The sequence below is a fragment of the Archocentrus centrarchus genome, chromosome 12 (genome assembly GCF_007364275.1).
Source record: "Archocentrus centrarchus isolate MPI-CPG fArcCen1 chromosome 12, fArcCen1, whole genome shotgun sequence".
NCBI lineage: Eukaryota > Metazoa > Chordata > Actinopteri > Cichliformes > Cichlidae > Archocentrus > Archocentrus centrarchus.
In genome coordinates, this window is record NC_044357.1 from 14,466,715 (window position 1) to 14,494,158 (window position 27,444).

At 38.9% G+C, this 27,444-nt stretch overlaps 3 protein-coding genes across 4 annotated transcripts in view; 1 reads left to right on the forward strand and 2 right to left on the reverse strand.

Moving 5' to 3' along the window:
- The window catches only part of dym (dymeclin), a 66,812-nt gene extending 45,465 nt beyond the window's left edge, over positions 1 to 21,347 (reverse strand). The window contains exons 1-8 of the mRNA XM_030742997.1: positions 21,145 to 21,347; positions 20,175 to 20,381; positions 17,155 to 17,207; positions 16,841 to 16,934; positions 15,080 to 15,216; positions 14,222 to 14,288; positions 11,517 to 11,642; positions 7,123 to 7,259 (exon numbers count right to left, since the gene is read on the reverse strand). Of these exons, the coding sequence (XP_030598857.1) occupies positions 7,123 to 7,259; positions 11,517 to 11,642; positions 14,222 to 14,288; positions 15,080 to 15,216; positions 16,841 to 16,934; positions 17,155 to 17,207; positions 20,175 to 20,314 (754 nt within the window). The 5' untranslated portion in view covers positions 20,315 to 20,381; positions 21,145 to 21,347. The remainder of the gene's footprint in view (positions 1 to 7,122; positions 7,260 to 11,516; positions 11,643 to 14,221; positions 14,289 to 15,079; positions 15,217 to 16,840; positions 16,935 to 17,154; positions 17,208 to 20,174; positions 20,382 to 21,144) is intronic.
- A 1,187-nt stretch (positions 21,348 to 22,534) lies between these two features.
- Positions 22,535 to 24,117, reverse strand: c21h18orf32 (chromosome 21 C18orf32 homolog). The gene is made up of 3 exons (XM_030742779.1): positions 23,887 to 24,117; positions 22,960 to 23,175; positions 22,535 to 22,772 (listed from the first exon to the last, which is right to left on the reverse strand). The coding sequence occupies exons 2-3, from the start codon at positions 23,137 to 23,139 to the stop codon at positions 22,707 to 22,709; spliced, it is 246 nt and encodes an 81-aa protein (XP_030598639.1). The 5' UTR covers positions 23,140 to 23,175; positions 23,887 to 24,117; the 3' UTR covers positions 22,535 to 22,706.
- rad1 (RAD1 homolog (S. pombe)) lies at positions 23,970 to 27,441 on the forward strand. 2 transcript variants are annotated; one of them, XR_004020695.1, is made up of 7 exons: positions 23,970 to 24,064; positions 24,370 to 24,606; positions 24,736 to 24,844; positions 24,944 to 25,101; positions 25,332 to 25,432; positions 25,718 to 26,658; positions 26,799 to 26,879. XR_004020695.1 is itself a non-coding variant. In XM_030742778.1 (7 exons), exons 2-7 carry the CDS (start codon positions 24,412 to 24,414, stop codon positions 26,974 to 26,976), a joined length of 840 nt encoding a protein of 279 aa, XP_030598638.1. In that variant the 5' UTR covers positions 23,970 to 24,064; positions 24,370 to 24,411; the 3' UTR covers positions 26,977 to 27,441. The 2 variants fall into 2 exon arrangements, 1 of the variants encoding a protein (XP_030598638.1); XM_030742778.1 differs by having other exon boundaries at positions 25,718 to 25,816; positions 26,799 to 27,441.
- The last annotated feature ends 3 nt before the right edge of the window (positions 27,442 to 27,444 follow it).

A 27,444-nucleotide genomic window follows, 5' to 3' on the forward strand; every position in this document is an offset into this window, starting at 1 on the left:
TATCCATCTTCTGCTGCATCTTTCCTCATGTTTTTGACGTTGGATTTCTTCACTGTGAAGAGTTTCTAGAAAACTATAGTCCTCTGTTTTCTGGAGATAATGTAAGTAAGATTCAGTTAGAAGAGCAGTTAGGTTGTATACGGCAAGCTTATCATAGAAATCACTGAAATATTTTCACAATTAGATCTTTTCAGCCTTACAACTGATTTACACTTCAGTGGGAAATTTTTTTTTTAAAAAGTATACAGAGTCAGACTGATGCAATCAAGGCCAAATAGGCACAATGGTTTGCAGCACCTGAAATGTGAAACAGCACAGACGCCACCACAGCACAAATGGAAAGTGGAACTACTGGGTTAGTCTCTCTTCTCTCTTGTTGGGGGATGAGAGCGAGAGAGAGATGAGAAAAATTCTTGTAGAGCTAGAAAAGTGCTGCATTGAGAGCAACATGAGTGAAAGTATGAGAAACATGAACAGCAAGGTACACAGATGACATTCTCTGGCTCCTCCACGTCTAGCCAAACAGAATGCATGAACCGAGTGCTAGTGTGTAGATGTGAGTCCACAATGATCGAGCTAGTGAGTTTAAGAACAAGCCAAGTAGATCTGTTGCCATCTAGAGGCGAAGGCTGGAACAGTGGCACAAATATCTGGTTGAATTTACACATTCTCTCCTTGATGAAGGAGCCACACCTGTTTATGCTGGCATCCCATCATATGAAAAAATGAACTGAAGAAACAAAAATGACATCTTTATGTATCCTGTTTGCACTGATGGGAAACAAAGTGTTCAAAACAAAAGAACATTTATGTCGACTATGAGGACGACTCAAACACTCATGCATTCTGAAAAAGGAGATTTTCAAACATGTTTCCACCTTTTTTTTCCCCCCTTATGTTTATATGTTGGTTCACTAATGGTTAGTGAAGAACTACCGCAACGTTTGTGTTTAGGAATGTGAACCCAATTCCAGAGAGGAGGGGACGAAAGTTGTTTATATCTGGGTGAAAGAACATCAGCAAAGTGCTTTGACAACAACAAAAAAAAATAACCCCAAGAGATGCATTACATAATTTGTACTGGTCAGTCTGTCTCTCTCCTTCCACACACATGATAATGCAGGCCAGAAAGAGATGTGAGTGTGAGAGAAAACAAGATCAAGCGAGAGAGGGCCAAGTTGTGACGGAGTCCTGCACATCTCTTCACTGGCACCACACTGACTAGCACAGCAGTTTCAGAAAGACCGGTCTGGCAGCCACATTTCCTGCACTCTGACACACATAAACACACACACATACACACTCACAGAGCTCTATTTTACCTTAGTGGGTGCTGTTTGTTATCCATCTGGCTTGGTTCCCTCTGCCTGTCTGCCTACCCACCACATAAACCCAATAATGCTACCCTGCTTAGGCTGCTCAGGGCCTGGCCTCCTGCCCAGTGGAAAAAGAGGAGGAGGACACCAGGAGGAGGAAGGGGAAAGTGAGGAAAAGAGAAGGTCACACACACTCACAGAGGCTGCTACACTGAAATCAGAATCTGGACTTCAGGACTTGGGGGGGTACTGAAAGCTTACTACATGCAAGCCGTGCACCCAGAAAGCCTTCTTCATTATCTACATGTCTCTTCAGTATGTGCACACAGTCTATAAAAACCTTTTCAAAACCAGACCAGATTACAAGTTTCTGCAACAGAACATGAGCTGCTGATGCTTTCCTTGGCCTTAGTCTTACATAATGACTGCTACCATCAGACACACAAATGCTGGCACATAGTGTGTTTAATTCAAAACATTAAACAGGCTGAAAACCATCACTCCTAAGTCCAGATCGCCTAGATGTATTGATGGGACACTGACCTTGAATCTCATATTATTTCTACGGATGCAGTCAATAATGCAGGTTGTAGTAGACTATCAGTAGATGGTGTGAATATAGTTACTTTTAAAGAGCACTTTTTTATTTTCAGTCTTTATTAAGATAGAATATACCCCCCTAACATCTGAGGAGTGTTATTTTTCTGGTGCAGTAATTCCAACCATAGAAGCAGGCTTAAAAAGTACACACAAGAGTACTCGGTGGTCTCAGTGGAAACACCAGAAAAGGGAGCTGGGGTTGGAAATGATTCTACATAGTTACAGCTAAAAAACACAGTGCAGGCAGACACTGGTCAACAGAGACAGACACAGTGTGCTACTTACTTATTTACTTGCATAACCGTGAATGAAATATGACATCAGGGCTTTAGGCCAATGTGGCCCAGCACGGAGATACGCTGATACAAACACACACACACACACACAAAAATGCATGTAGGGAAACATGTTGTGCAGACAATAAATAAACATTCTTCTTCTAATGAACTCTCACAAAAAAAAAAAAATATGCTCAAAGCGCATTTATCCGATTGCAATCCAAAACCACGCTAACATAAACATGTTCCACACACAAGAACATTCCACAGATTTTGTAACGCTCATTATCATAAATATAAATCTATCGCTACAACAAATCCTCTACTACTCATAGCCAAATGAGAGCAGTTTCCAGTATGAGCTGTGAATCATTTTCTGTTAAGCGCGCTGTACTAATAATGACACACATGTACACATGACCTGTCTGGGTGGCACGTAGACTGTAGATAACAAATTGCAGAATCAGAAAGCTGTCATTGTCATTATTTATTTAACACCATCTAAGTCAAAATGCAGAAGAATAAATGTGGAAAGAGAAGTACACCCCCATGATTCAGTAGCTTGTAGAGCCACCTTTAGCAAGAATAAGTTGAAGTGTAGCATTGTATCAGTCCCTCACATCATTGTGGGGGATTTCTAGCCACTCTTCTTTACGGTGTTGCTTCAGTTCTTTGAGGTTTGAAGGCATTCGTATATGTGCAGCTCTCTTAAGGTCTCACCACAGCATTTCAATCAGATTGTGTTCTGGACTTTGACTGGGCCATTGCAACACCTCGATTCTTTTCTTTTTCAGTCCTTCTGTTGTAGTTTTGATGCTGTTGCCTGACCAGTTTGGCCAAGCATCATCATCCCTCCATCACTGTGATTGACAGCTGGTATGAAGTGTTTGTGTTGATATGCTACATTTGGTTTTCCCCAAACGTGGTGCTGTGTGAAATGGTCAAACATCTCCATTTTGGACTTGTCTGTCCAGGGGGCATTGTCCCACAACTGTTGTGGTTTGTTCAGATGTAACTTTGCAAACCTAAACTGTGCTGCCATGTTCTTTTTAAAGAGAAGAGGCTTTCTCCTGGCAGCCCTGCAGTCTTTTTCTAATTGTACTGTCATGGTGTTTAACATTTAACATGCCAGTTGAGACCTGCAGAGGCTGAGATGTAGCTCTTGGGTTTTTCTCTGAGTTTGCACAGTCTGACCTTGGGGTGAATTTGCTGGAATGTCCACTCCTGGGAAGTTTGGGAACTGTCTTCAGTGTTTTCCACTTGTGAATAATCTTTTTCACTGTAGAATGATGGACTTCAAACTGTTCGGAAATTACCTTATAACCCTTACCAGATTGACTGGCATCAACAATTGTTCCTCAAAGATCATTGCTGATGTCTTTCCTTCTTAGTCTGGATGCTCCAGACCAGCAAACTGCCAGAACTTCTGCACACTCGCAGATGAGCAATTAATCAAGTGCATTTGATTATCAGCACCTGGCAGTTGCTAACCATTTTAATCCCATGAAAGCAGTAAGGATGTATTTAGTTTTTGCTCACACTGCTTTTGCATTTTGGCTTAATTTTTGTGAAGTAATAACAACAATATAATATGTCATTGCTCATCTGAGGTTTCATTGGGGAGGTGAGGGGAGGTGAGGGGAGGTGAGGGGATGGGAGCGGCTCCTGATTTGCCAGTCTGGGTGATAATCCCCCCTGCAGACACTTGCTCAGACAGAGAGCAGTGTGTGTGACAGATACCCTACCCCCCCAGACATTAAAATGGCAAAGAAACTCAAGAACTGCTTTGCTCTGCCAATGGTCAGCGTCTGGTTCTTGGAAAAATCTGTCCATGATTCAAGTGTGTAGGCATGGCTGATTACACCAGTGACACAGTGAATAGTTTTTCTTAGTAAAAACAACATTTAATCCAGGCCAAACTGTGTGTGTCTAGTGTGAAGAGTGCATTTTTAAGTTTTTACTAAAAACAATTTAATTGAAAACATTTTGAAAGCAGGAGGAATTTTAGAGGTATGAAATGCATCTTCCCATTAAGATACCCTTAATGGGAAGTAATAATAACAATGTAACGAGTCATGTATTATTGCTCATCTGAGGTTGCTGTCATGATTTGTAATACGAGGCATGCAAAACCACTTGTGGTGCTTCAGCTAATATTTCACTTCCATAAGTTTGGGAAACTCAAGAGATGAAAAAGGAGAAACATTAATGGTCAAAATTAATGGTACTGGTATTAATGCAATTAAAGAATCTTTTCATCAGACATCAGACATCAACACATACTTATAACTCATACATTTAAATTCCCTAGCAGGCCCTTTTTAAACAGCTTTATGTTAAAAAAATTTACTAATGTGACTTTTTCTCTAAATTAAAGGTCTTTCTACAATAAGCTCGGTTTTGTGGTTTTTAGTGAAACCACTCAAAAATGCACTATAGACACAAAAGTATCGGGCTACACCTCTTAATCTTTGAATCCAGGTAATATTTGAGTCCAGGTAATTGTCTAATTGCATATCTAGGTGCTTGTATAAAATCAAGCACCTAGATATGCAGTCTGCCTTTACAAACATTTGAACGTAAATTCTAATTCTAAAGAATTTACTAAGTTTGAACAACAGTGCTATAAGCTGATGTTAGATGAACTATCATGGCTAATTTCCAGCCTCTAGACACTATCAAACTGGCATAAAAGTGGGACTCAGTGAATGAATCTAATCAGCATCATCAGATTAAATTCAAACTGATGTCTGCTACCCCTGATGTAACCCAACATTGACCATGAACACCACAGCTTCCCTGCAACAGTCTAATCACTGTCCTCTGCACTAAACGGCTCAGTATTTTCATGCAGTCTTTGAATAAAACAATATTAATATTTGCAAGACATTTCACAGTATGAAAAAAATATAACATCACAATCTCCATAGATTGAATACGTGTTCAAAAACCTCTAAAATGAATAAATGATGCATAAATGATGTTTTTTCTTTTGCCCTTTTCCTGTGCAATAAACCCCAATGATTGATACACCAATAGGATTGTCTTGTATGCTTTATTATTCCCTCCATTTAGGTTCAAATTGGTTTAATGATGGAAAGGCACTCAGTGACAGGAAACAATACCTTTCTTCAAATGTCTTAAAGTCAAAGTAACAAAGTAACAAGTCTGTTTCCAAAATGCAAGAAGTAGAAAGCACAAGTTTGTGTAAAAATGTAGCGCGTAAAAGTAAGAAGTTGTCAGAAAAATAAATGCTCCAGTAAAGTACAGATAGCCAAAGTACAGTAACAAAGTATTTGTATGTTGTTACTTCCCACCTCTGCCCATGAAATCTATTTCTGTGAAGTACTTTGGTAGATGGCCACATTAATACAAATGAATAACATTCCTCTTCACCTCAGCTATAATTTGTGCTTTGTGCTACTTGGTTAGGTAGACTGCGATGATAAATTAAATCTGTTAAACATGAACGCTATCATTAAACTCAAAGCACTCTTTTGCATAAATACAGCTTCTCATGCCTCGAGTCTTGTAGTCATCAGTTATTTTCAACTGATAATTTTATATGCTTTCACAGGCTGAGCAGTCCTAACCATGACGGGCAAACCGCCCTTTAGTTATGAAATTGATATAATTCTCCTTAACAAGCCAAATGTTTGCTAATGAAACAAAGTTCAAGAAAATCATCTGATATTTACTGTTTTCAGAGTAACACCCACTTGTGTATTCTGTCAGTGCCAAATGCCTTTATGCATATGAGACACGGAGACAGAGAAAGAAAACAAGTGTTGTTTCTGCACTCTGAGCATAAGAGAGCTTGTGTCTTTGTTGGTCTGCGTGTGTGTATAAGGGAGGCGGCTGCAGACAGACAGGCTCTAGGGGATTACAGAACAGGACAGGGCACCATAACTCATCGAGCTGATCACTGGCCACAGACAGACAGGCTGGCTTGAATGGTGATGGCTAACTGATAGGAATCTGCCACCAACAACCGACAAAGAGCATTTATCCGCAGGGGAAACCCAGCCCTATTCTCACATTGAAACCCACAGAGTGCACGCTACCAGTTAAAAGCACACAACAAAACCTGTTCATTTTTGGCTCATCATTTTCATCATTCATCATTCATCATTCATTTCACTAGCATTGTTCTCACTTTTATTTCTCCGATGAGTCTTTTTTCTTCAATTTTTGCAATCAGAGAAGCAAAAATGATACTCAGAATTCTGTTTACAATTTATGAAATCCTGCTCTTATTTTTTCCCCACAGGGTAACTTATCTGTCATTCCTATAGCGTCAGGATATGTTAATCCAGTGATTCTGAAAATGTGTGCCGCAGGGTCATGACAGGTGGGGGCGCAAGCAACCTGGTAGAAAAGTCACGTGGAGCTAATGTTTTAACACCGGAATAATCTTCATGGCACAAAAAAGAAATTCAGCTCGGTTACGTTAGTACAACAACTAGCTACAAATCTAGTGAGTTTTTCTGTGACTTCGAGGACTTTCGGAGACAGCCGCGAAAGGGAGACTCCACGTCACTTTGCCACCAAGGGACTAGGAACTTCTTTGCTTCATTTTTAGGTGCTCACAAACCAAACAATTTGTAAGTAAAAGACAGGTGACTGCATCTGAAAGGCTCATCACAGTCACCAAATGCAATCATAAATGAATCAATGTTACAAAATGTCACAGGTTAACATTTAAAATATTCACACTTTGGCTTCAACTTTACAGTAAAGATAAATAAAAACATAATTAAAACACAAATAAATGTGGGGTCTGCCTTTTTGCCCCATTGGGTACCAACTGGATTAGTAAATGCAAGTTGATCTGAGCTGTGCTGAATAATTGGCCAAATTATCTACGTTTAGGTTGCACCATAATAGCTTTTCCTTTTGTTATCGTGTGTGGATGTGTGCGCTCGTACTTGCCACCCCTGACGCCAGTCCGTAAAGCAAGCCGCCTTCAGCTTTTGGTTCAAAAATGTGCGTTGAAGGAGGACACTTCTCTTGTCTTATGAAGTTGTATAGCAAGGTCTTCACCAGTCGACTGGTTAAACACACACTGTAGAAAAGGGAAGTGAATGTTTTAAAAGGGCGAGCTGCCTCAGTCTGAAAAGTCAAAGGAAAGATTTTTATTTGATTTTACTTTATTTGCCCATTTATATCACAAAGGGCACAGAGTTCATACTCATATTAGCAGCTGGAGTCGTATTGGCTTCATTATTTGTCTTCACATTTGCTGCTTAGCTAAGGCCTCAATAGCAAAACACACAAGGGGAATAAAGCCATGCTTGTTGTAGTCTTAGCTTTATGGAAATTCTTTAAAATCAGGCAAACCTAAGGGCTGAACCAAAAGGTTTGCAATAAAATAAGGAGGCAAGGATAAGTGAAGCAATTGTGTTGTAGTCTATATCAATTTTTTTTTTCACATGAGCCCAGCTGCAAAGGTTCTGAAAATAAAAGCATTGGGCTTATCTGGTCATGGCCATGTTTAAAAGTGTTCCTCACCTGCTAAAAACTAGAAACACAAATTTTAGAAACAGAATATGAACAGAATGTGAGTTATTCTCTGAAACAAAAGAAAAAAAAATGTATTTCTTTTGCGTAGTCACCCTTATCACAAATGCTTTTCTAGTCGCTAATTACACTGGTCAGCAAAAAAAACAAAAAAAAAAAAAAACAAAACTTTTTGTCTGCTACCTGAGGAAAAACAACTGATTTTTACTCATTTGGGTATGCTGATCCCAAATATGCAAACAGAATTTCTCTAGCACGTCAGGATCCTGAGTTATGTAACTATGCCAATAAATGCCAATCGCCAAACTCGACATAAGTGATTTGGCAATTGGTGTACTTTATTAGAAGAGTACACCATGAACATACAACTGGTGAAAAAAAAGACACAGATACCAAAATCAATCTCAAACTGCCTAAACAGCTCAAAAGTGTGACAAACACTTGCGCTTCACGGACGTTTCACGCTGTAGAAACCAGCAGTAGTCACCTATCATGTTTGCGTTATAGCGCCCCTGGTACCTGGTCTCCATTTCAGAGATATCTTGATGGAACCTTTCACCATGAGAGTGAAGGAAGTGACTCTTAAGTGACATTCCACAACCTATGCGTTTGACTGATATGAGCATGTCATCAACTAGTTCGTCACAGTTTGTGGCTTTGTGGTTGCCCAAGAAATTCTGTACGAGTCAACAGATGATTCCCATGCTCTTAGTTCAAGGGGTCTGAGCTTAGATGGAAAGTCTTTGTCTCTAATAAGCTCACGGACTTGGGGTCCATCAAATATCCCAGCTTTAAGCTTGACATCACTTTGGACTGCCCCAAATTTTTTTGCTTTAGGTATTTAAACCCATCTGAGTTACGATCCACTGCCTTAACAAAGTTCTTGATGAGGCCAAGTTTTATGTGCAGGGGAGGAAGGTATATTTTCTTTGGATCAACTGTTTTCCAACTGTGTGTTGGACTCGATCCGGCCACTTCTTGACTTTGTAATGAATCGCATCATCACGGCTGTCCCAGAGACACAGGAAACACATATACTTTGTGTACCCCAGTTAAAGACCCAGGAGAAGAAATACTACCTTGAGATCTCCACAGATGTGCCAGTTATGAGCTCTGTAGTTTTTGAGGTTTAGAATGTTTCCAAAATTGTTGGGATGGTTGACACAACTACATCATGATGAAAAAGCAGTCCCAAGCTGAAGAGCTACTATGCAGGTCTACCACAAGTGATTGGAAATGATCTTGGGTGAACAGATTGTTGCTTTCTCTGGAACATTTGCAGTGTGTTGTATTTGGTGCATTTGCCAAATATCTCACTTTTTTTCTCCATATTTTTAAAAAACTATTTTTGAGGCTAGATCTTCCATCACTCGATGTAGCACTAAAACTTTGTTTTTAATCTATTGACAGATCAAAGCAGTCATTATAAGAAATTGCAAATTTCTGGCATTGTTGATCCTCAATATTGGCAGTTAAACTTTAGTTGATTGAATTTTAATGACCATATTTGGATTCAGCACCCCCAAATCACCCAAATTATCGCTAAATTCTGTTCAATTTCAAAATCAGAAAATCTTAGCACACTCTACATTTGCGTGAGAAGCACCAGTACAGCAATACATTAGCTAAATATTAACATGTGCATAACTCAAGAACCTGACATGCTAGAGAAATTCTGATTATAGACTTGGAATCAGCATACCTGAAATGCCTTATATCAGGTATTTTTCTCCAGGTAGCAAAATCATTGTTGACCAGTGTTATGCCCTCTTCTTCATAGTGCAACAGAATGTAAACTACAGACATGCACGTAAAAGTGTGTGTCTGCGGTCGCGACTAACATCCTGCTCTCAGTATACGTGTGTCTATGTTAGGCATCAATCTTAGTCATTTCTCTCTCCTTACCACACAAGCTGTAATTTCTTGAAGATGATATCTAACATCACTGTTTGTCCTTTACTTTCTTGAAAGCCTAAATCGTATAAAATAGCCTTCAAAGTTGTTTTGCCACTTGAAAACCTTTCACCACCTCAATCAACTGAGCCAAAGTGCCCCCTTTTGTTGTTTTGTTCTAAACTGCAACTATTAAACTCATACAAAAGACATTTGGTGCAGCAGTTAACTAAATCAAATAATATTCAAGAAAACAATTTCCAAGTACAGGCTTGCATTAACGTTTATTATCATAAACTTGCTAATGTTTTTCCTCTGACACTATAATAGTGGCTGCAAAAGCTGTAAGTGGCTAAATCCATTCTGTTTTTTTTATTCTTCTTTTAGTATCAGTTGAATAGCACGCAAAGACATTATTGTGACCCAGAGATTGTCTTAAAGCACACAGAGAGGTTGTATTTCAGTGGATTATTTGACTGAAGAGGATTTTAAAAAGAAAGAAAATAATGTGGGACCACATCAAAAAAAAAAAAAAAAAAGTGAGGTCTTGGGGGAAATAAGAACTTTGTTTGTTTTATTTTCCAAAAAAAGTACCCCAGTTGTGTTGATTTCCAAGTTCATACATTTATTCTGTCTCTATTAGAATAGATGGTTTAATGTTTAAAAAACACATTATCTGTAGCATACATTGCTGCAACTCACCTTCATCACACTACCTGAAATTCCTGTTTTAACTCCTGTCTCTTTAAGGCCCCTCTCCCAAAAAGCGCAATCTATCAGTCAGCTGGTTTTGCCATAAACACTGATTATGGACTGCAACTCAGAATGGTGCAGCCCGCTGCGGGCTCTTGTAACCATTTATTCCTCTACAAAAACAAGCTCTTCAAGGGTACAATATACACGTCACTTTTTGTTTTGACCATCCATTAGGACTGCAAGTTCCACATAGCTCTGGACAGTGACATAAGTCAATACTTGTGGAACCTTTAGTCATATTAGCCATGCAGCATGCAATCGCTTTCAGTTGTTGAAAGTCTGAAGACTTCTGCAGTTCTACAGCCAGCAACAGAACATCTGGTGTGTTCGCTCATTCCTTAGACATTTTAGAGTCAGAGAAGCAACTCTCGCAAGTGACTACAAATGGCAGACTGTGAAGCAGCATCTCATTGTTTATTTTTAGGTTTGCCAAACTGGCTGCCTGGTGGGCGTTACACACATTTATTACATAGTGATGTAGATACACTCACCAGCTACTTTATTAAGACAAACCTGTTTGGCTGCATGCTAATGTAAATATCTAAACAGCCAATTACTTGGCAGAAACTCAGTGCATTTAGGCATGTAAGCATGGTCAAAACAACCTGCTGAAATTCAAACTGAGTGTCAGAATGGGGAAGAAAAGGTGATTTAAGTGAGTTTGAATGTGGTATAGTTGTCGGTGACAGGATGAGATGGACTGAGTATTTCAGAAACTGCTAAACTACCTGGATTTTCCGACAAAGCCATCTCTAGGGTTTACAGAGAAGGGTCTAAAAAGAGAAAATATGCAGTGGGCAGCAGTTCTGTCAGCCAAAATGCCTTGTTGATGGCAGAGGAGAAGGTAAGAGTAATTCAAATTACACATTTTTCCTGCTAAGGTATACAGAAGAGCATCTTCTGAACTTGCAACATATTGAACCTTTAAGCAGAAGGGCTACAGCAGCAGAAGACCACTCCTCTCAGCTAATAACAGGAAACGGAGGCTACAAAGGTAACAGAGGGTCTAGCCTAGTAGTAACGAGGTATAACTAATAAAGTGGCCTGTGAGTGTATAATCGCATACAAAACGCTTCCACTTTTTTTTTGTTATTATGGGCACTTCAAGTTAAGTGTGGTCTTCAATGAGGTGTGAGCGAGTGCATTTTCTCACCATCGGCCCTTCAAGATGTGCTGGTAGATTAATCCATCTCGGAGGATGTCTTTGTGGAAGAGCTGATAGGAGAAGAATACCAGCAGCGTGGTCACTGCCTCAAACAGGATGCTATAGGTGATGTCACTAAAGAAAACAACATAACACAAAGAGTTAATGTGAATAAATGATAACACAATTTTATAGCTAAACATCTGCATAAAATAATATTCATATCTGTTTCATGCCTGCTCTGCAAGCCTTCCAAAAGAATAGATTCACATGCTCCATCTCAGCTGCACTGTTGTGAACATCACTTCATAAAAGGATGACAAAGCACTGAAATTCATTAGCTCAAGGTGGCAGCACTACACACACAAGTGGTTTTTCCACAATACATGGACATAAACATAAAAAAAAAAAAAAATTCAGACATAAAAAAAACCCATTTTTTTTCTTGGAGTAACAGTTTGTTCTTTTGTATTGAAAAATCCAGATTCTCTAAATAAATATGGAAATGTTTTTATAGAGACAGACATCTACATTGCTAAAAAGCCAATTCTTTGTACACTAGAGGTTTCCAACATCACTAGCCGAGTTACAAAAATGGTATATTTACATCTTTAACTCAGTCGTCAGGTATACTGTTTATTCTTTGTTTGCTAGATTTTTTCCAAGAAGACTTGAGGCTATCATAGCTGCCAAAACAGCTTTAAAAACGGTGAAGGGATTGAATATTTATGTACAGTATATGCAACTTTGCTCTGTTTTGTTTTTAATAAATTACAAAGCATTTCAAGACTCATAGGCGCACCACATTTGGACAAACTGTGCTGTCTGTAAAGGGATCTAAATATTGGGATAGCTTACCAACATAACCCAAACCAGGTCTGTGACCACTTTAACTCATTTTTGTATGACGTGTTATGTATTGTGTGGGTATATCTGCATGGTTTTCTTTGCTCATTATTAAAGTTTTATGTAATCTGTCTAGACATTATAAATGTAAATTACCAGTTTTGCTCAAATCTGGCACATTGTGTCTCATATTGATATCCATTAACATGAACTGTCCCTGTTGAAGAAGGAAAACTGGTTTTTGATTTGTCATTGCGGATTTATCATGCAGTGAACTGAAATCAATTTAAGATGAATTTAAAACATAAAATTTTAATATATAATTGTATGCAGTGTTGTGAGGTTTGCATTCATATTTCAACTGAAATATTAACAATGTCTGAGAAAAATCGCATTTAATTTATATCCAGAAAGTTTTCTTAGCCGCCTATCCAACACAGTGTTGAGGGGGACTGGAGCCTATTCCCAAATGTTACTGGGTGAGAGGAGAGGGAGCACCCCAGACAGGTCACATATTACAATTTATTTGCATAAATAAATACATTTTGCATGATAAAGACCCAGTCAGGTCAAAGTATTGCCTTTTGAGTCCAATATGCCTTTGTGTGTTAATGCACGCTGCACTCTAACTAAAACCTTTCGAGCCAGTTTTATGGGCTACTTCAATTTTTTGTTCTGTTTTAAATTCCATTACTGTGTGTGGCTTTTTTGCTTTGCAAAGCACTTTGGCACCAATCAGCTACTTTACAAACAACTTCAGTCAGACACCTGTGAATGGAAAAATAACCACTATCGTACATGTGAGACAAAGCCACAAAAGGTGCAGGACTCTGCTTGGGATCTGGGGGAAGCTAACTAAAAGAATGGTGGGTTTCCCATCCAAGCCAGGAGCACGTACAGGGGAAATGGGCTAACAGCCACAAAGTGGTGAAGGGAAGAAAAACAGAGAGCAATTTTAACCTTGGAACAATGAATAATGTTGGAATGTTCAATGCATTTTTACACAGGAGCCACAGTTTGATGTCTGGAAACAACAGAAGAAGAGAAGGGGGGTGAAAGAGGAAGAGGTACAGAGATTAAGTAGCAGACGGTGAGAGGAAGGTGTCCAGAATGACACAGAAAAAAGTGGAAGATGCCATGACAGGGAAATATCAGTCAAGTTTCATTTTTGTTTTGAAAAGTATACTTGTATACTTTTTTTAAAAATAATTCACTTACTGATAAGTAAATGCAGAGGATGTTTGTTTTCACACCGCCCAGCGGGAATAAAGACTGATGTAATTTTTCAAACATTATATTCCCTCTTCTCCCACTTCTTGGGAATGCTCCTAAACTTTCAGTCCAATCCTTTTCTCTTTCCTTAAACAACCAACACCTTCTCTCTTATTTCAGCTCTTTGAGAGCACCGTGTAGCCGGCGTCAGAGTTTCAGCATGTCAGTCTGGTGTGTCCCTTAATGGATTTCATCTTCTCTTGGTTAGTTAATCAATATAAGAATAAACAAGTACAGCACGCAAACAGAGCTACACATACAAACTGCTTTTCATTAGCTACTCAGTCACTAACATGATACTCATATAAACAGGAAAAAATAAATAAAAAAATCAGTAAAAACAAGCTAAAAGACAGGCAGAGATGCAGAACAAAGCTGACATTTTTATATGATTATTATGATACATGTCAAACAAATGACCGTGGACTATTACAAGTCAAATTAGTCACGCAATGTTTTCAAACAGCTATGATGTAAAACTTTTTTTTTTTTAGTGTTTCAGAATAGCTCTTACATGCCTGACCTTTGTAGTGTATGGAAGACAGCAGAGTGTTTAATTCAACCTTTTCCTCACACAAAGGAGGGGAGCTACTTACAGCAGGGGCACTTCAACGATCAGGTGAACAAGGCTGGACAACAGCTCCTCAAGAAGGTCTTCGCTCCCTGTTTATCCACAAGGGGTTGATACAGTTATTATATCAGACATACAGTTTATAGGACAGTACCAGGCTGATCATCACATCTTTGCTCTTCTAAACAGTCACTAATCCAATCATTAGTTTCCACATATCTCTCCATATTTTCATGCTCATTGAACAGAGGAAATTACATAGTCAGGAATAATTTAATAAGGATTTGTGGCATCACACAGGATGCATTTCATACTTCCATCATGATTATAATTGCAAAAGGATGAAAAGTAATGGGAAAACCAGTAGAACACCATGAATTATAATTGTTTAATAATGAAACCTATTTTCCAGCATTTTAGGACGATAATTCCTAATGACATAATTAATTATATTAGTGTGACCTGAGCTCAGATAAGCAACAAGAAACTGATGGATAGATAAACCATTTTACAATGACTAATTAATTCAACTTCATTCAATTTACGCCAATTCATAATGTCTCTTTAACTATGAAAGGAAGTCTCGTACATTTGATAGTGTTGTTATATGAGACGTATAAAACTAGGCCATAACCTCTGTTACTCTGCTGTAAGAGCTCACTTGGAATCAAAAAAAGTTAAAGAATGCTGAAGACTTCCTAAGAGAAGACGTGAAGTTTTGTGTAAGGCGCATTCAAGTGTCAAAATGCTGAAAAATGTCTCAACACAACTGTTCCATGCATTACTGATAAAAGTTGCTCACTGAGAATCAGTAGCAAGCAGACTTCTTTGTGTACTCTGTGGCCCTATTTTGATCTGCCTGGGGAAAAGTGACAGAGCTCACCTCCACAGGATCCTGGTGCCCTCTCCTGGTAGGAGAACTGTTGGTGCAGCTCTTCTTCACTCATTTCCCTGATGAAGACCTTGAGCAGGCAGCGAATCATGAACAGTGCATTGTGGGCCTGCCAGATAAACAGCTGGCTGCAGAAGGGAAAACAAAACAAAGGCATCTCATGAGCATCGTTCTGGATGTTTAAAAGATTGATACCTGCTCTCTTTTTTTTTTTTTTAATTTAATTTATTCAAAGCTTACCGGTAAAAGCTATTCAAATAAAATCAGGGTACTCAAGAGGACTGATTGTGAGCCAGTGGCATATTCCTGTGTAGCCCACAATAACAGTAAAAGTATGTACTGCTGAATGCTACATTCATCCACTTCAAGTAAAAGTGATATATTAGTGCTCTAAGTTGGCATAAAAACTTTGAGAACCTGTGATCTGAGAGTTGCTCCATTTGCTCTTATCCCAGGAATGTCTATGAGGTTGCATCTCTGATTCAATTTTGTCTTTTGTATAGCTTCAAGCACACTGAGCATTTCAGAAGTAAAGCATTTAGTTACCAGGAGGTCTTTTATTATGAAAACTGATCTTTTGGCCGTTGCTTTGTCTGACTTCCTGCTTTCCTCAACTGCTCTGTGCAGCTTGGCGTGGCTTCTGTAAGATTAGACCCAGCACTACTTTAACATACGTGGACTGCAGAGCCACTATTAGAGTAATTCGGAAACGTCTGGTAAAATTGCAATTGAAGCATGATCGGGTTAACAACCACAAAAAGACTCGGAGAGAAGTCTTTTGGTCTATTTGCTGAAAACTATAACATCTCTGATAATGCCATTTACAACTGTCATTAAAATGATATCTTTACCTGAATGGTTATCTACACACAATGTGCAAAGGCATCTGAAATGATGCAGGATTTGGAGGCAGTCAGACCACACTGTTATCAAATCCTAGAAATATGTAAATGCAATTTTTACAGCATGAGCATATCCTTAAGGAAAAAAAAGTCTACCCCAGATCTTCAACGTTCTGCCTCTTCTGCTGAAGGCCTCTTTCTTGACAAAGGAAAATAACTAAAAGCACTTTAGCTACTTTACCTGGGATGTGGCAGCTTTAAAAGACAGACATTCAATCCCTGACCTAGAACTTTGGCTTTCAGGGAATGGCGAAAGGAAGAAGTGTAATTTACCAGGAAACATATTTTTTCTCCTTTGTTAAACTCTTGAAAGGAATACACTCTAACCAAGGGCATATTTTTCCTTAGTAACTAATGCATTTTGCATTTAATTACTCAGTTTCATGTAACTAGTTATTAACACTGTATAAGTTTGAGAAAACAAATGCGAAAGAAAATAAATGCCTGGAGCCACCCATTGCAAGCCAGCTTTCACAGCCACTAAAGACCAACACTGGGGTGTACGTCAGTCCAAACAATTATCTATTTGCACACACAAAAATGTGGATTTGTGGGACGGACCTAGAACAAAAGAGAAGAAGAGCAATAACTCTAACCTGTAATGCTGTTCAACACAGAAGGAAGAGTTCCCACCCAAAATATTTGGGCCGAGTCAGTCTCTGTGGAATCGGAGCTTGGCAGTGAGTGCCTCATATTGCCACAGACGTATGTTGATAGTTATACCTCTGCAGTTTTTCTCATGGGAAACTGCAACTACTTCAGTGCTTCTCTCTCTCAAACAATAAGTGGCCTGCACCGAATCTATCACTGACATTCAGCTCTTTCTCCCCTCTGAGGTTCTCATACTCACTCTTGGCATTCTGTCGAGATTTTCAGCTCTTTGGTTCTTCCCAGGAAAATTCTCACGAGAGCGCCAAAGTTCCCTGTTCTGGGATTGTTTTCAACTTAGGAGGAAAAACAAAATGGGAGAGAACTTTATTAAAAGCATTTCATAAACACAGAAACCTCATAATATGATCATTTGGCATACAATAATTTAAATATCCATCCATCCATCCATCCATCCATCCATCCACTCTATAGAAAACAGGAACTACTCATCAGGTATATTCTTTCATAAATAACAAAGACAAAAAGAATATTTTTATATAATAGTTAACATACTGAGGATCTTGGCCAGCGGTATGACAGCTTCTTCCATAAACTTAGATTCTCCACTATGAAACAAAAAAAAACCAGAACAAGTAAGGTCAAAATGGACTGCTTGTGCCATCTTCCCTCTGCTGGAAGCTGAAAGGATAACAACACAATAGCATTCAAATAGCTGGTTATTTGAATGATAATATTATCTGAAAGTAGAATTAAATTATGCATTTCCAAATGTTCATAGGACAACAGGGACTAAAAACAAATTCAAAAAAATGCACATAGAAATCTGAACAATATATACAACATGCAAGGATATAGGGCATGATTCATTAGAAGGCATTAGTGGTTCTTCTTTTTCTCCTTTCAGCTGCTCGCTTTAGGGGTCTCCACAGAGGACTATGTGCCACCATTTCACCCTATCCCTAGTATCCTCTTCTGTCACACCAACCCTCTGCATGTCCTCCTTCACTACACCCATGAACCTCCTCTGAGGTCTTCCTCTTTTCCTCCTGCCTGGCAGCTTCATATTCAATATACATTGCCAAATATATCCACCATCCCTCCTCTGCACATGTCCAAACCATCTCAGCTTTGCCTCTCTAGCTCTTGTCTCCAAAACACTCAACCTGAGTTGTCCCTCTGATATAGTCATTTCTAATCCTGTCCATCTTGGTCACTCCCAATGAAAATCTTAGCATCTTCAACTCTGCACCTCCAGCTCAGCCTCCAGTCTTTTTGTTAGTCTCCAAACCAGACATCAGGTCAACAGGTCCTACTACTGTTTTAAAAGCCTTCCCTTTGACTTGTGAAGGCTAAACTGCCCTTTCACTCAGATAAATGGTTGTCAATACAGGAGAAGAACCGAAGGACAGACAGAGATTTTTCAGATTATTAGTAAAATGAACCACTAATGCCTGATTCATCTTTGAGAAATCTCTGCCCGTCCTTCAGTTCTTCTCCTGTATTGACAACCATTCATCTGAACTGCTTCAGAATTGGTGGGAACCTGATTATGTGTGGTACTATACTTGGCTTATTACCACTAACTGTAACCATCACAGTGCCAAAACCTTACCCTGACCTAAACCTAATTCTAACTTGCTCTGTTTCCTATTTCTGTGCTAATATAGCTAGCTGCCACCTTCAACTACTTATGCCATCAAGACAGTGGCATTGACCGTCATCCAACTCTAAGATATACCCTTCTTGTTTAAAGGCTAAGTGTCTTACACAACAAGGCACTTTGAACAAATAACAGAAGTAAAGCCATTGGGGACAGCCAAAGTGACTGTTGCAATACCGGACAAGCATGACAGGTATAAAATGCTAGGTGAAATGCATTGCTACATATGTAACCAAATGATTAGAAAAAGCAACATTTTACACTTTCTGCGCCTGCAAGTGCTAAATGGTCTGAATGCAAGGTTTCTTAATTTGTTGAGAAATGTCTGTCCTTCTGTTGCAGACACAACACTACAAGAGCACCAACGACGCATGCAAATGCACTAGTTATCACAGATTACCATTCAGTGTGGTTTGGTCCAGTAACAAGATGACACTTTTTGTTCTGTTACAGAATAAAACATAGCAGCCTGCATATGGATACTAAAAACAGATGGTTTTAATCATGTTTTTGTTTGTTTTTTGGGTTTTATTAAGCTTCAGATGGACATGATCGTCTTATCAAGCAGCAATGAGAGGGTAAAGAGGCATACACACAGGAAGAGACGAGCACTGACACATCAACCAGAAACCTTGATGTTAAAATGGGCGACTACTCATGACCGACCCACTGACAGTACCAAACCACTTTATACTTTGATGGGGCTTAACTTTTTGCTTTAATACACAGGACAGTAATTTTAGACTAACACTAAACAATAAGACAAAAATTAGGTATGAATTATAATGTGGCATGTGCTGTCTGTCTCTGTTATTTAGTAAATACTGCAGCTATATTTATGAGGTATGAACACAAACACAGTGCAACAGGACTAGATAAATATGTAACATCAGTCACGGGCCAATTGAAAGCGAGGTGTTTTTCCTTCTCAATGCTATTTACAAAGGAACTAGATGTTAACGGTTAACTGGTCTGCTCTCAGCCAAGCAGAACCGCAACCCTGTTGAATCATTACTCAGGTGATCTCTGCAAACTTCCAGTTTACAGTTTAATCTTAAACCCTGGGTATAACTCTTAAAGGACTGGGTGTGTGCCCTTGTGGTGCAGTATACAATAACTGTTGAGTAGATGCTTTAAGAAATTATCAACAATTAGTTAGAAGACTCAGAATTTGATATCACTCCAGCAATACTATTTATTAAAAAAATATTTTTCATCAATGCATCCAAGGACAGGAAAAGTCACTTATGTTAATATGAATGTTGCCTCCTGATTTGCTTCTTATTTTGTCTGTTTTGATACATGAAGATTTCATCTGAGTGATTTAGAGTATTACATTGCTTATGAAAGCTCTTTACCATAGAAGTACCTTCAACTTGGTGGCAATCCTTCAATGCTTCAAGCTTCCTCATGTGCTTTGAACTCACTACCTCAATTATTTAACTTAACTAAAACTAAGTAACAGAAATAAGTAGACCAATGTAAACTAAAAGTTATGTAGACACCCCCCCTTCCACTGCTAAAGACACTGGGTGCCCTGTGGTGTCTAACATCAGTCTGTTGTCAGTAGACCCTTTGTGTTGCGAGGGGTGGCTCAATGGTTTATTAGGCTTGTTATAGAAGATCCCATATATGTCTGATGGGACTAATGAGCTAGGGCAGGATGCCATTGGGGTTTGTAGATGGCATGGATGGGTGTGCTTTATTTGCAACAATGTTTAGGTGGGCGGTCTTGTTAAAGTAACATCCACATAAATGCCAGGAGAAAATTAGAGCACTGCATTGACTGTGTGAGATTATCAATTTGATTCACTTGACTTGTGAGTAGTTTTAATGTGACGACTGGCCAGTGTACTGAATTTCAGCTGGACGCTAAACCTACAGACACACAATGAACACAGTGTTCAATTACCTGTTGGTGGGACTGATAAAGGTGAAGGAGATGAGCTGGTTCCAGAAAGGGTCATTCTCCGATATGGACTCTGTGCCCACCAGGGCCTTGAGGCTGGGGTTATCGGACAGGTCACCGACCTGGCTGGTGTTGGCTCCCATCTTTGCTGGCTCCACTCAGCCAGAGTCACTGTTCTTCACTGCTTCTTCTCCAGGCATATGCCAAAACCTGGGGCAAAGGAAATGCCTTAATCTTTGGGGCCACAGACAGTAAACAAGGAGGCTATTAATATAATTAACAAGTTCACTAATGTTAATGTGAGCCAGGACATTTATCCATCTCCTGCTCCAAGTAGGAGTAGACAGAGGGCACCCCTGTCTCTTTGGGCTTTAAGGCCTTAAATGAATGAAAATAAATAAAACTGGTTATAATAAATTATAAATGCTCCTGGTTCTCCCTGTTCTTGCATTACAGAAACTGTGTTAAACAGATCTCACCAACTTAAACACACTCGTTCATGAAAGCCAAAGTTCCCAGCAGGACAACACACATTGAACCAGGACAACACACACGGAACCAGGACATGCGTTTTTTTTTTTTTGCAATGACACGCCTTAGACATACAGGTGTAGACATACAGGTGTAGTCAGCATAAGTGGGACACAATATGTGCAATATTTAAAGCCGTGCTAAACCATAAAAGACAGTGTATGCTTCTCTTGCAAGAGCAAATTTTTGTTGCCGCATGCAACATACTATATAATGCTTTTTAAATGCATCTGCTTTTTTAACCAACGTGCACGACGTTAGCTTGGTCACACTGCTTTCGAGCACAGTAAATAGCCTGCCACACAGTAAACAAGACAAACTGAAAGTCCCACGTGAGAATGAAATAAGCACTAAGTTAATTTCTGATTAAGGAGTGCTTTGGTTTAGCCGATGGGTAATAACGCATATATACAGAAAGCAACCAGCTGACCGCTCGGCTTACCTGTCATAAACGCTTCTCGGAGTTTCCGCGACTCTCCTGCCTCCCAGGACCGTTCAGATGCGACTGCTGCCTTTTAAAATGATCTGAAATTTTGTCCGATTTATTTATTAAGTGTGACTTACAAAGGAAAAGGCCTGAAATTGCTTTGTATTTCAGACAGTTAAGTTTACTCTACAGACTCCTGTCCTCCATGTTTTCCACGTCGCCACCCCGTACGTAATGACGACACGTGGGCGTTTACTACGTCTTCTTCGTGTATTCGGCCAGCTGGAAGTTAAACAGGAACTGCTGCCATTTATTTTTTTGTTTCTCCTCCTCCTTTTGACATTTTTACTCATGTTTTTAGTAACTAGTATATGCCCATGCTACAGTATTGTTTGGGCTGTTAACGTTGTTTGAAAACATAATCACTTTGAGAGAAAAAAAGCTTGTTTATGTGCAAAAAAAAAAAAAAGTTCATTTTAGCCCATTGTTAGGTGGTTGCTAGGCATGTATAATTAAAACATTTTCATCAACAGGTTATTTTAGCCTGTTGCCAGGCAATACAATGACAATTATATCTGACATAGATTTGAACCTTCAGGAGCCTAAGATGTACCCATGTGCCAAGTTTGGCTGCTCAACCTCTGATGGTACAGTAGGGGTTTGCAGACACACAGACACACACACACACACACAGAGGCAGGTGTTGCTTATTATAGAAACATAGTAAATTAGGACCACCTGTTTAATCTTGTGAAATTAACTCCCACCTGTTGGAGCGTGGAAATGACAGATCCTGGGTGTCCTGAAGTGTCCAACACCAAATGACTCTTAGAAATCAGACCACTGGTCTCCCTGCCATAGGGAGCGTGAATGAATAAGAAGCAAGGTTTCACATCAGAACATATGAAGACACTGTAGGATGTTGAGAAAAGCATTCATTCTACTTGCCAATGGTTTCAATGTTGTGGCTGATCAGTGCGGTGTATATACCTATGCTGCAAAGCTATTTAATCATTTTCCTTATAATGAGCAAGTTGTGAAGACTAAAGGCAATTTTCCAGCTGCATCCATGTTTGGAGTAATTCTTGCACTCTATAAGAACATGCAACACTGTTGCTGAGCTTTCAGTTATTTTTCCACAGGAGAAGAACATAAATGTCAGGTCTAAATTATTAATTTATACCTACTGTCTTGTCTATTTGCTAATATTATTTCACATTTATTTTTATATAAACAACTTCCTGAATGACTCAAGTATGAAGTGAGCACAACATTTGAAATGACAGAATAAGCAATGGGAGCATTAAAGAGACCTTTTTATTTAAGACTTTCTTTTATTCATTATTTAAACTTAAAATTTAACTTACAAAAACTATTTCATTCAATACAATAAACAGATGTATCAATTAATTAACAGAAAATATATCAGCAATATAGAAGAAAAGATTAAGAGCTTCCAACTACAATTGGAAGGTTATAAAATCCATTCCATTGTAAGATTATTTATAAGTTAATTTATAGTTTCTCTATATGAAATATTTACATTGTTTTTGAAGCATAAAATGTATTTAGAGGTGTCAGTCTGTCTTCTTATCTGCTGCTATGGTAGATCCATTAGCAGTGGCCTCACCATTGCTTTCAGGCTGAAAAAACATGATTCAGAAAATGTATATAAAAAAGTTTCAAAAAGACAATCATGAAATTTTTATGTTAAACATGACAAAGTACAGTGGCCGTTTGCTCAGTGTATTTCAGCCAGGCAATATGGCCATAATTAATGACGATTCTTTATTAAAACATCATCATGTCATACATTTTCCATTAACTTACCTTGTAAGTCCCATTACTCTTTCCACTGACTTTTTGATCATTATTGCTGGTCTCCTGCACTGCCTTTTTGGTCCAGAATATATTAATAATTGGTGAAATGAAGGGGTAGAGATAAGGCTCCAGGAACCTCTTGTAGACCCACAACAGGACAGGAATCACAATGCAGGGAATGCACACCATTTCTGTGGCTTAGACAGGCCGCCCAAAATGAAAGATCTGCAGAAAAGAAGACGTTGTAAAGACACACAGTAAGTTTATGGTTGGTTGTGAAGTCATTGCTGAATGGTTCCTGTGTAGTAATTTATTAGGGAATATGATGCTAAATTTTAAAAATAAATTTAAAAAAAATGTGGTTTTTTTGAAGGGAAAAAAAATTCAAGAAAATATATAAATAAATTGGTCAAAAAGCTAAGGGAAATAGAAATATACAAATAACTTAAAATGTTAATAAATTCTCCTTGATAAATACACCTTTATGGCATATTTTATCACTTAATTAGTGCCTACATTCACTTAACTTTTTTTCTGTATTCGTTTGCAATTATTCTGGCACTTTTGGTTCTCCATGCTAAGCAACCTATTAGCCATACTGATGTTTACAATGCTAACCTGAGCTACCTCAGTTAATGGTAGAAGAAAGCTTTCTTGCACACGACTAACACATTTACATCTGTTCAACATTTTCCTCGGGCTGTGCCGGGAGGATTTTTGTGCTGTCAGTTGTTTATCGTCTATCAATTAGAGATTATTTATCTCCACAGTCTCCAAGCTACCATCAAACAGCGAGCTAACGTTAGCTTCCTATCACAGCCTAACAGAGTAATTATGAAAAACTGTCACCAACATTTAAGCACATTTAAAAATAAAAAATATAATTTAAAAAAAAAGTTTATCCTGCCATATGAGGAAAACAGAATAAAGTCTCACCGAGTTCAATCACAAACCGTGTTGTCAGGCACCGCCGGTGTTCTGCGTTTTATGGCGAAATCTCTAGAAGGTGGCGTAGAAGAAGAGCGACAAGCGGAAGTTGTTCTGCACCGGGGGTACCATTCTTCAAAAGCACTCTCATGAGTCGCTTCATAACAGCTTTATAAGAGACAAACAGGTAGTTGCAGTTTTTTTTTCCTTCCAAGTTTAATGTACGGAGGGGGTTTAGATGGAAAATTTTGAAATGGAATTAGCGGTAATTAGAGTTTTACGTCGTTTTAAACTACAGTGAAAAACAAGCCTAGCTTAGTACCTCAATAAGTGACAGTTCTGTGCGTGTTGTGGAGTCTACATAAACCATTTCGGTGTATCAACATCATGACCGAGTTGCAATGAAACAGATACTTCCTCTAGGAAGGTTTTAACTTCATGCACCTGTACTGTGATTAGGGCGGCTAACTTGATGTTTTTGCCCTTGCAAAGACCTGGCAGCAGGAATCTGGGCGTTCTTATTTCAGAGCCACAATGCCTCTCTCCACGCAGTCTCAGGGTGATGACGAACAGTACGTTTTAGTGGCGAGTTTGGACAATGCCCGCAATCTCTCCAACATCCTGAAAGCGATCGCTTTCAAAGACCATGCCATCTTCACAGCTACACCCAATGGCCTAAAGGTCACTGTGGAGGACTCCAAATGTCTGCAGGCCAACGCCTTCATCCAGGTGTGTTTCTCTTGTGCTTTTGTTGATGAACAAGCTTATGTGAAACACTTGAATGAACAGATGTGTGTTAAAATTATGTTAAACACTATAATATTAATACCTTAATGGAGTTGTATTCATTTCTCCCAGGCTGAGATATTCCAAGAGTTCACCATAAGAGAAGATCTAGTGGCTCTTCAGATCAATCTCACTGTTCTTCTTGACTGCCTCAATATCTTTGGTGGAACCACAACACCAGGTTAAAAAAAAATGAAGGAGCCCCGAAGTAGTGATTACATTATTACCTACCTTAGATGTCACTAAATGTGCTTATTATCTCCTTCATGTGATGTCCCAGGTATATCAACAGCCTTGCGGATGTGCTACAAGGGGTATGGATACCCTCTAACGTTGTTCCTGGAGGAGGGTGGTGTAGTGACCGTGTGCAAGATTAACACACAAGAACCAGAAGAACCGATTGACTTTGAGTTCTGCAGCACTAATGTCACAAACAAGGTTTATTTCAGTGGTTTTGGTTATTAAAACTGGAATATTAAAAAAAAGAGGCAAACAATGAGCCAATATGAACACATCTGTTCAGAAGTTCTGTGTTGACAACATTACAGCTTCGCTGTTGGATGCTTCACTGCTCCAGTAGGAATAACAGTATCTGCAGGTGTTGGGAAAACAGGAAACAACTCGAGTACAACTCATGCACCCCTGACTCTTTTTTTTTTTTTTTATAGGTGATCCTGCAATCAGAGAGTCTGAAGGAAGCCTTCTCTGAGCTGGACATGACTAGTGAAGTGTTACAGATCACCATGTCCCCAAGCCAACCTTACTTCAGGTGTGCTGTGCTTACTCTATTTCCTCTACATGCGTGATCATCCTGGCTGATGATTATATTGCTGAAGTTTAAAAAATATTTAAAGTGACTGTAAAACAATAATTAAACTAGACTAAAATAAAAATCAATGAAGATATCCACTGGGAAAAGTATTTAGTTTAGGATTAGGCATAAATTATGTGTGGGAAATTAAGCCGTAAACCTTTTAAGGGTAAAGGTAAGGCATGCTTTTTGCTGAGTCATACATTACGTTTACAGTAATCTTTGATTTGTTGTTTTCTTAAGGTTGTCTACATTTGGGAATGCTGGAAATGCTCATTATGATTACTCCAAAGACTCGGATATGATGGAGCTGTTTAAGTGCATCAAGACACAAACAAACAGGTCAGCAAAGCACTACAAACACAAGGGCATATTATTTAGATGGTAGAAAAAGCAAACTACTCAGGGGTCAACTAGTAGAACAGGAAACACTAACACGGTGACTAAAACAAATGTCACACACAGCAGTGAATGGCTTAGTAGAAAATGTATGCTATTTACTAATCTGCATCTTCTGATGATCTTTATCGTGGGATGACTGACTGTGCTTGATTTAGTCTTGATCTCCTTTAAGTTTAGTTATCTGCCTCATAGCCGTGTGTGAACATAAACTTATTCATATATTATGAACAAATTCAGGTATGAAAAATTAAAATGTTGATAAATCACTGATTTGTGTGTGAAATGTTTGTATGCGTGATTTACACACAGATTTGTGTGTACACACAGTACAGTAGCAGTTAGTAAATGAGGGACAATGTTAATCCGAGTGTGAACTCTGAAAGATATCCACACAACTTACAGTCTTGACAGAAAATTGGGCTCTGTGGAAATGATTGGAAATACTTCACTGAAGTAGGCTCTTGACTGCTTTTTACATACAATTTGTCTGACTGGCCCTTTCTCTGGGCCGTGTGCAGACAGTAATTGTCAGCATGGTTCCTGACCAGAGGTTAAATTACCCACAAGAAGTTGCAGCACTTGTGTGTAGGATTTGAATCATTTCACTGCTGACTTTTTGGCTGTTTTCCATCTCTTTAAAAGCAGACTAACTCCTTCTGTAATAGAGCTTGTTGACAGGATATATTTGACTTGTCACTGCAGAAAAAACCACAGGTAAATGACAACATTCACATTTGCCACCGCAAGTGCTGACACTTAATGAGTCAGCAGTCCCGGAACCAGTTAAGTGTTATTTTTACTTATCTTTTCTACTGCATCATGTTAAAATGTCTGCAAGAGAAATGGTTCAGGAATAACTTCAGTATCAGTGTGTAATAGGTTTTAAAAAAGCTGTGGGTTCTGTCATCCTGTGTGCAAACAGATACAAGATGTCCCTCCTGAAACCATCCACCAAAGCCTTGGCTTTGTCTTGTAAAGTCTCCGTCAGGACAGACAACAGAGGCTTCCTCTCTCTGCAGTACCTGGTCAGGAACGATGATGGACAGATCTGCTTCGTAGAATATTACTGTTGTCCGGACGAGGAAGTAGAAGAAGACTGAGAACAGCCCGTTAAATCTGACTTGTAATAAGCACCTTAACTAAACCAGAGTTCAGTTTGCCAGAGGAGGCAGGTAGGAAAACAAATGCTGGCTTTGTAATGGGCACTGTGCCAGGGTATTTGAGAGGAACATTGCTGTTGTGTTTGTGGAGAGATACTACCACTTATGTAATGTTCTTTTGTTCTCGTTTGTCTTGAAATTCATTATCCTGGATATGGAAAACGACTGTTCATTATAGTGTTTCCAACTCTGGCAGTCCAGCTGTTTCCAGTCAAAAGTCTCTCGATGTGTGAACATTACATCATTTGAGAGCTTCCAGATGGTTTAAAGTCTTTAAAATTAGCCACGTTAGACCAGTTTACTGATCTAAAACAAACATACAGTCTATCTGCTAAAACTGTCCCTTTGTGTGTCTATGTAGACACTATTACAACAACCTTTTTTGGAGTTTATGTCACAGGATACAGA

What these genes read in the sequence shown, in the direction of transcription:
- rad1 (XM_030742778.1), top strand. Translation starts at nt 24,412, where the DNA reads ATGCCTCTCTCCACGCAGTCTCAGGGTGATGACGAACAGTACGTTTTA. An exon ending in CCAAGCCAACCTTACTTCAG is followed by an intron (nt 25,433 to 25,717) that starts GTGTGCTGTGCT and finishes TGTTTTCTTAAG; the next exon opens with GTTGTCTACATTTGGGAATG. An exon ending in ATCAAGACACAAACAAACAG is followed by an intron (nt 25,817 to 26,798) that starts GTCAGCAAAGCA and finishes GTGTGCAAACAG; the next exon opens with ATACAAGATGTCCCTCCTGA.
- c21h18orf32 (XM_030742779.1), bottom strand. Translation starts at nt 23,139, where the DNA reads ATGGTGTGCATTCCCTGCATTGTGATTCCTGTCCTGTTGTGGGTCTAC. An exon ending in AGAGTAATGGGACTTACAAG is followed by an intron (nt 22,773 to 22,959) that starts GTAAGTTAATGG and finishes ATGTTTTTTCAG; the next exon opens with CCTGAAAGCAATGGTGAGGC.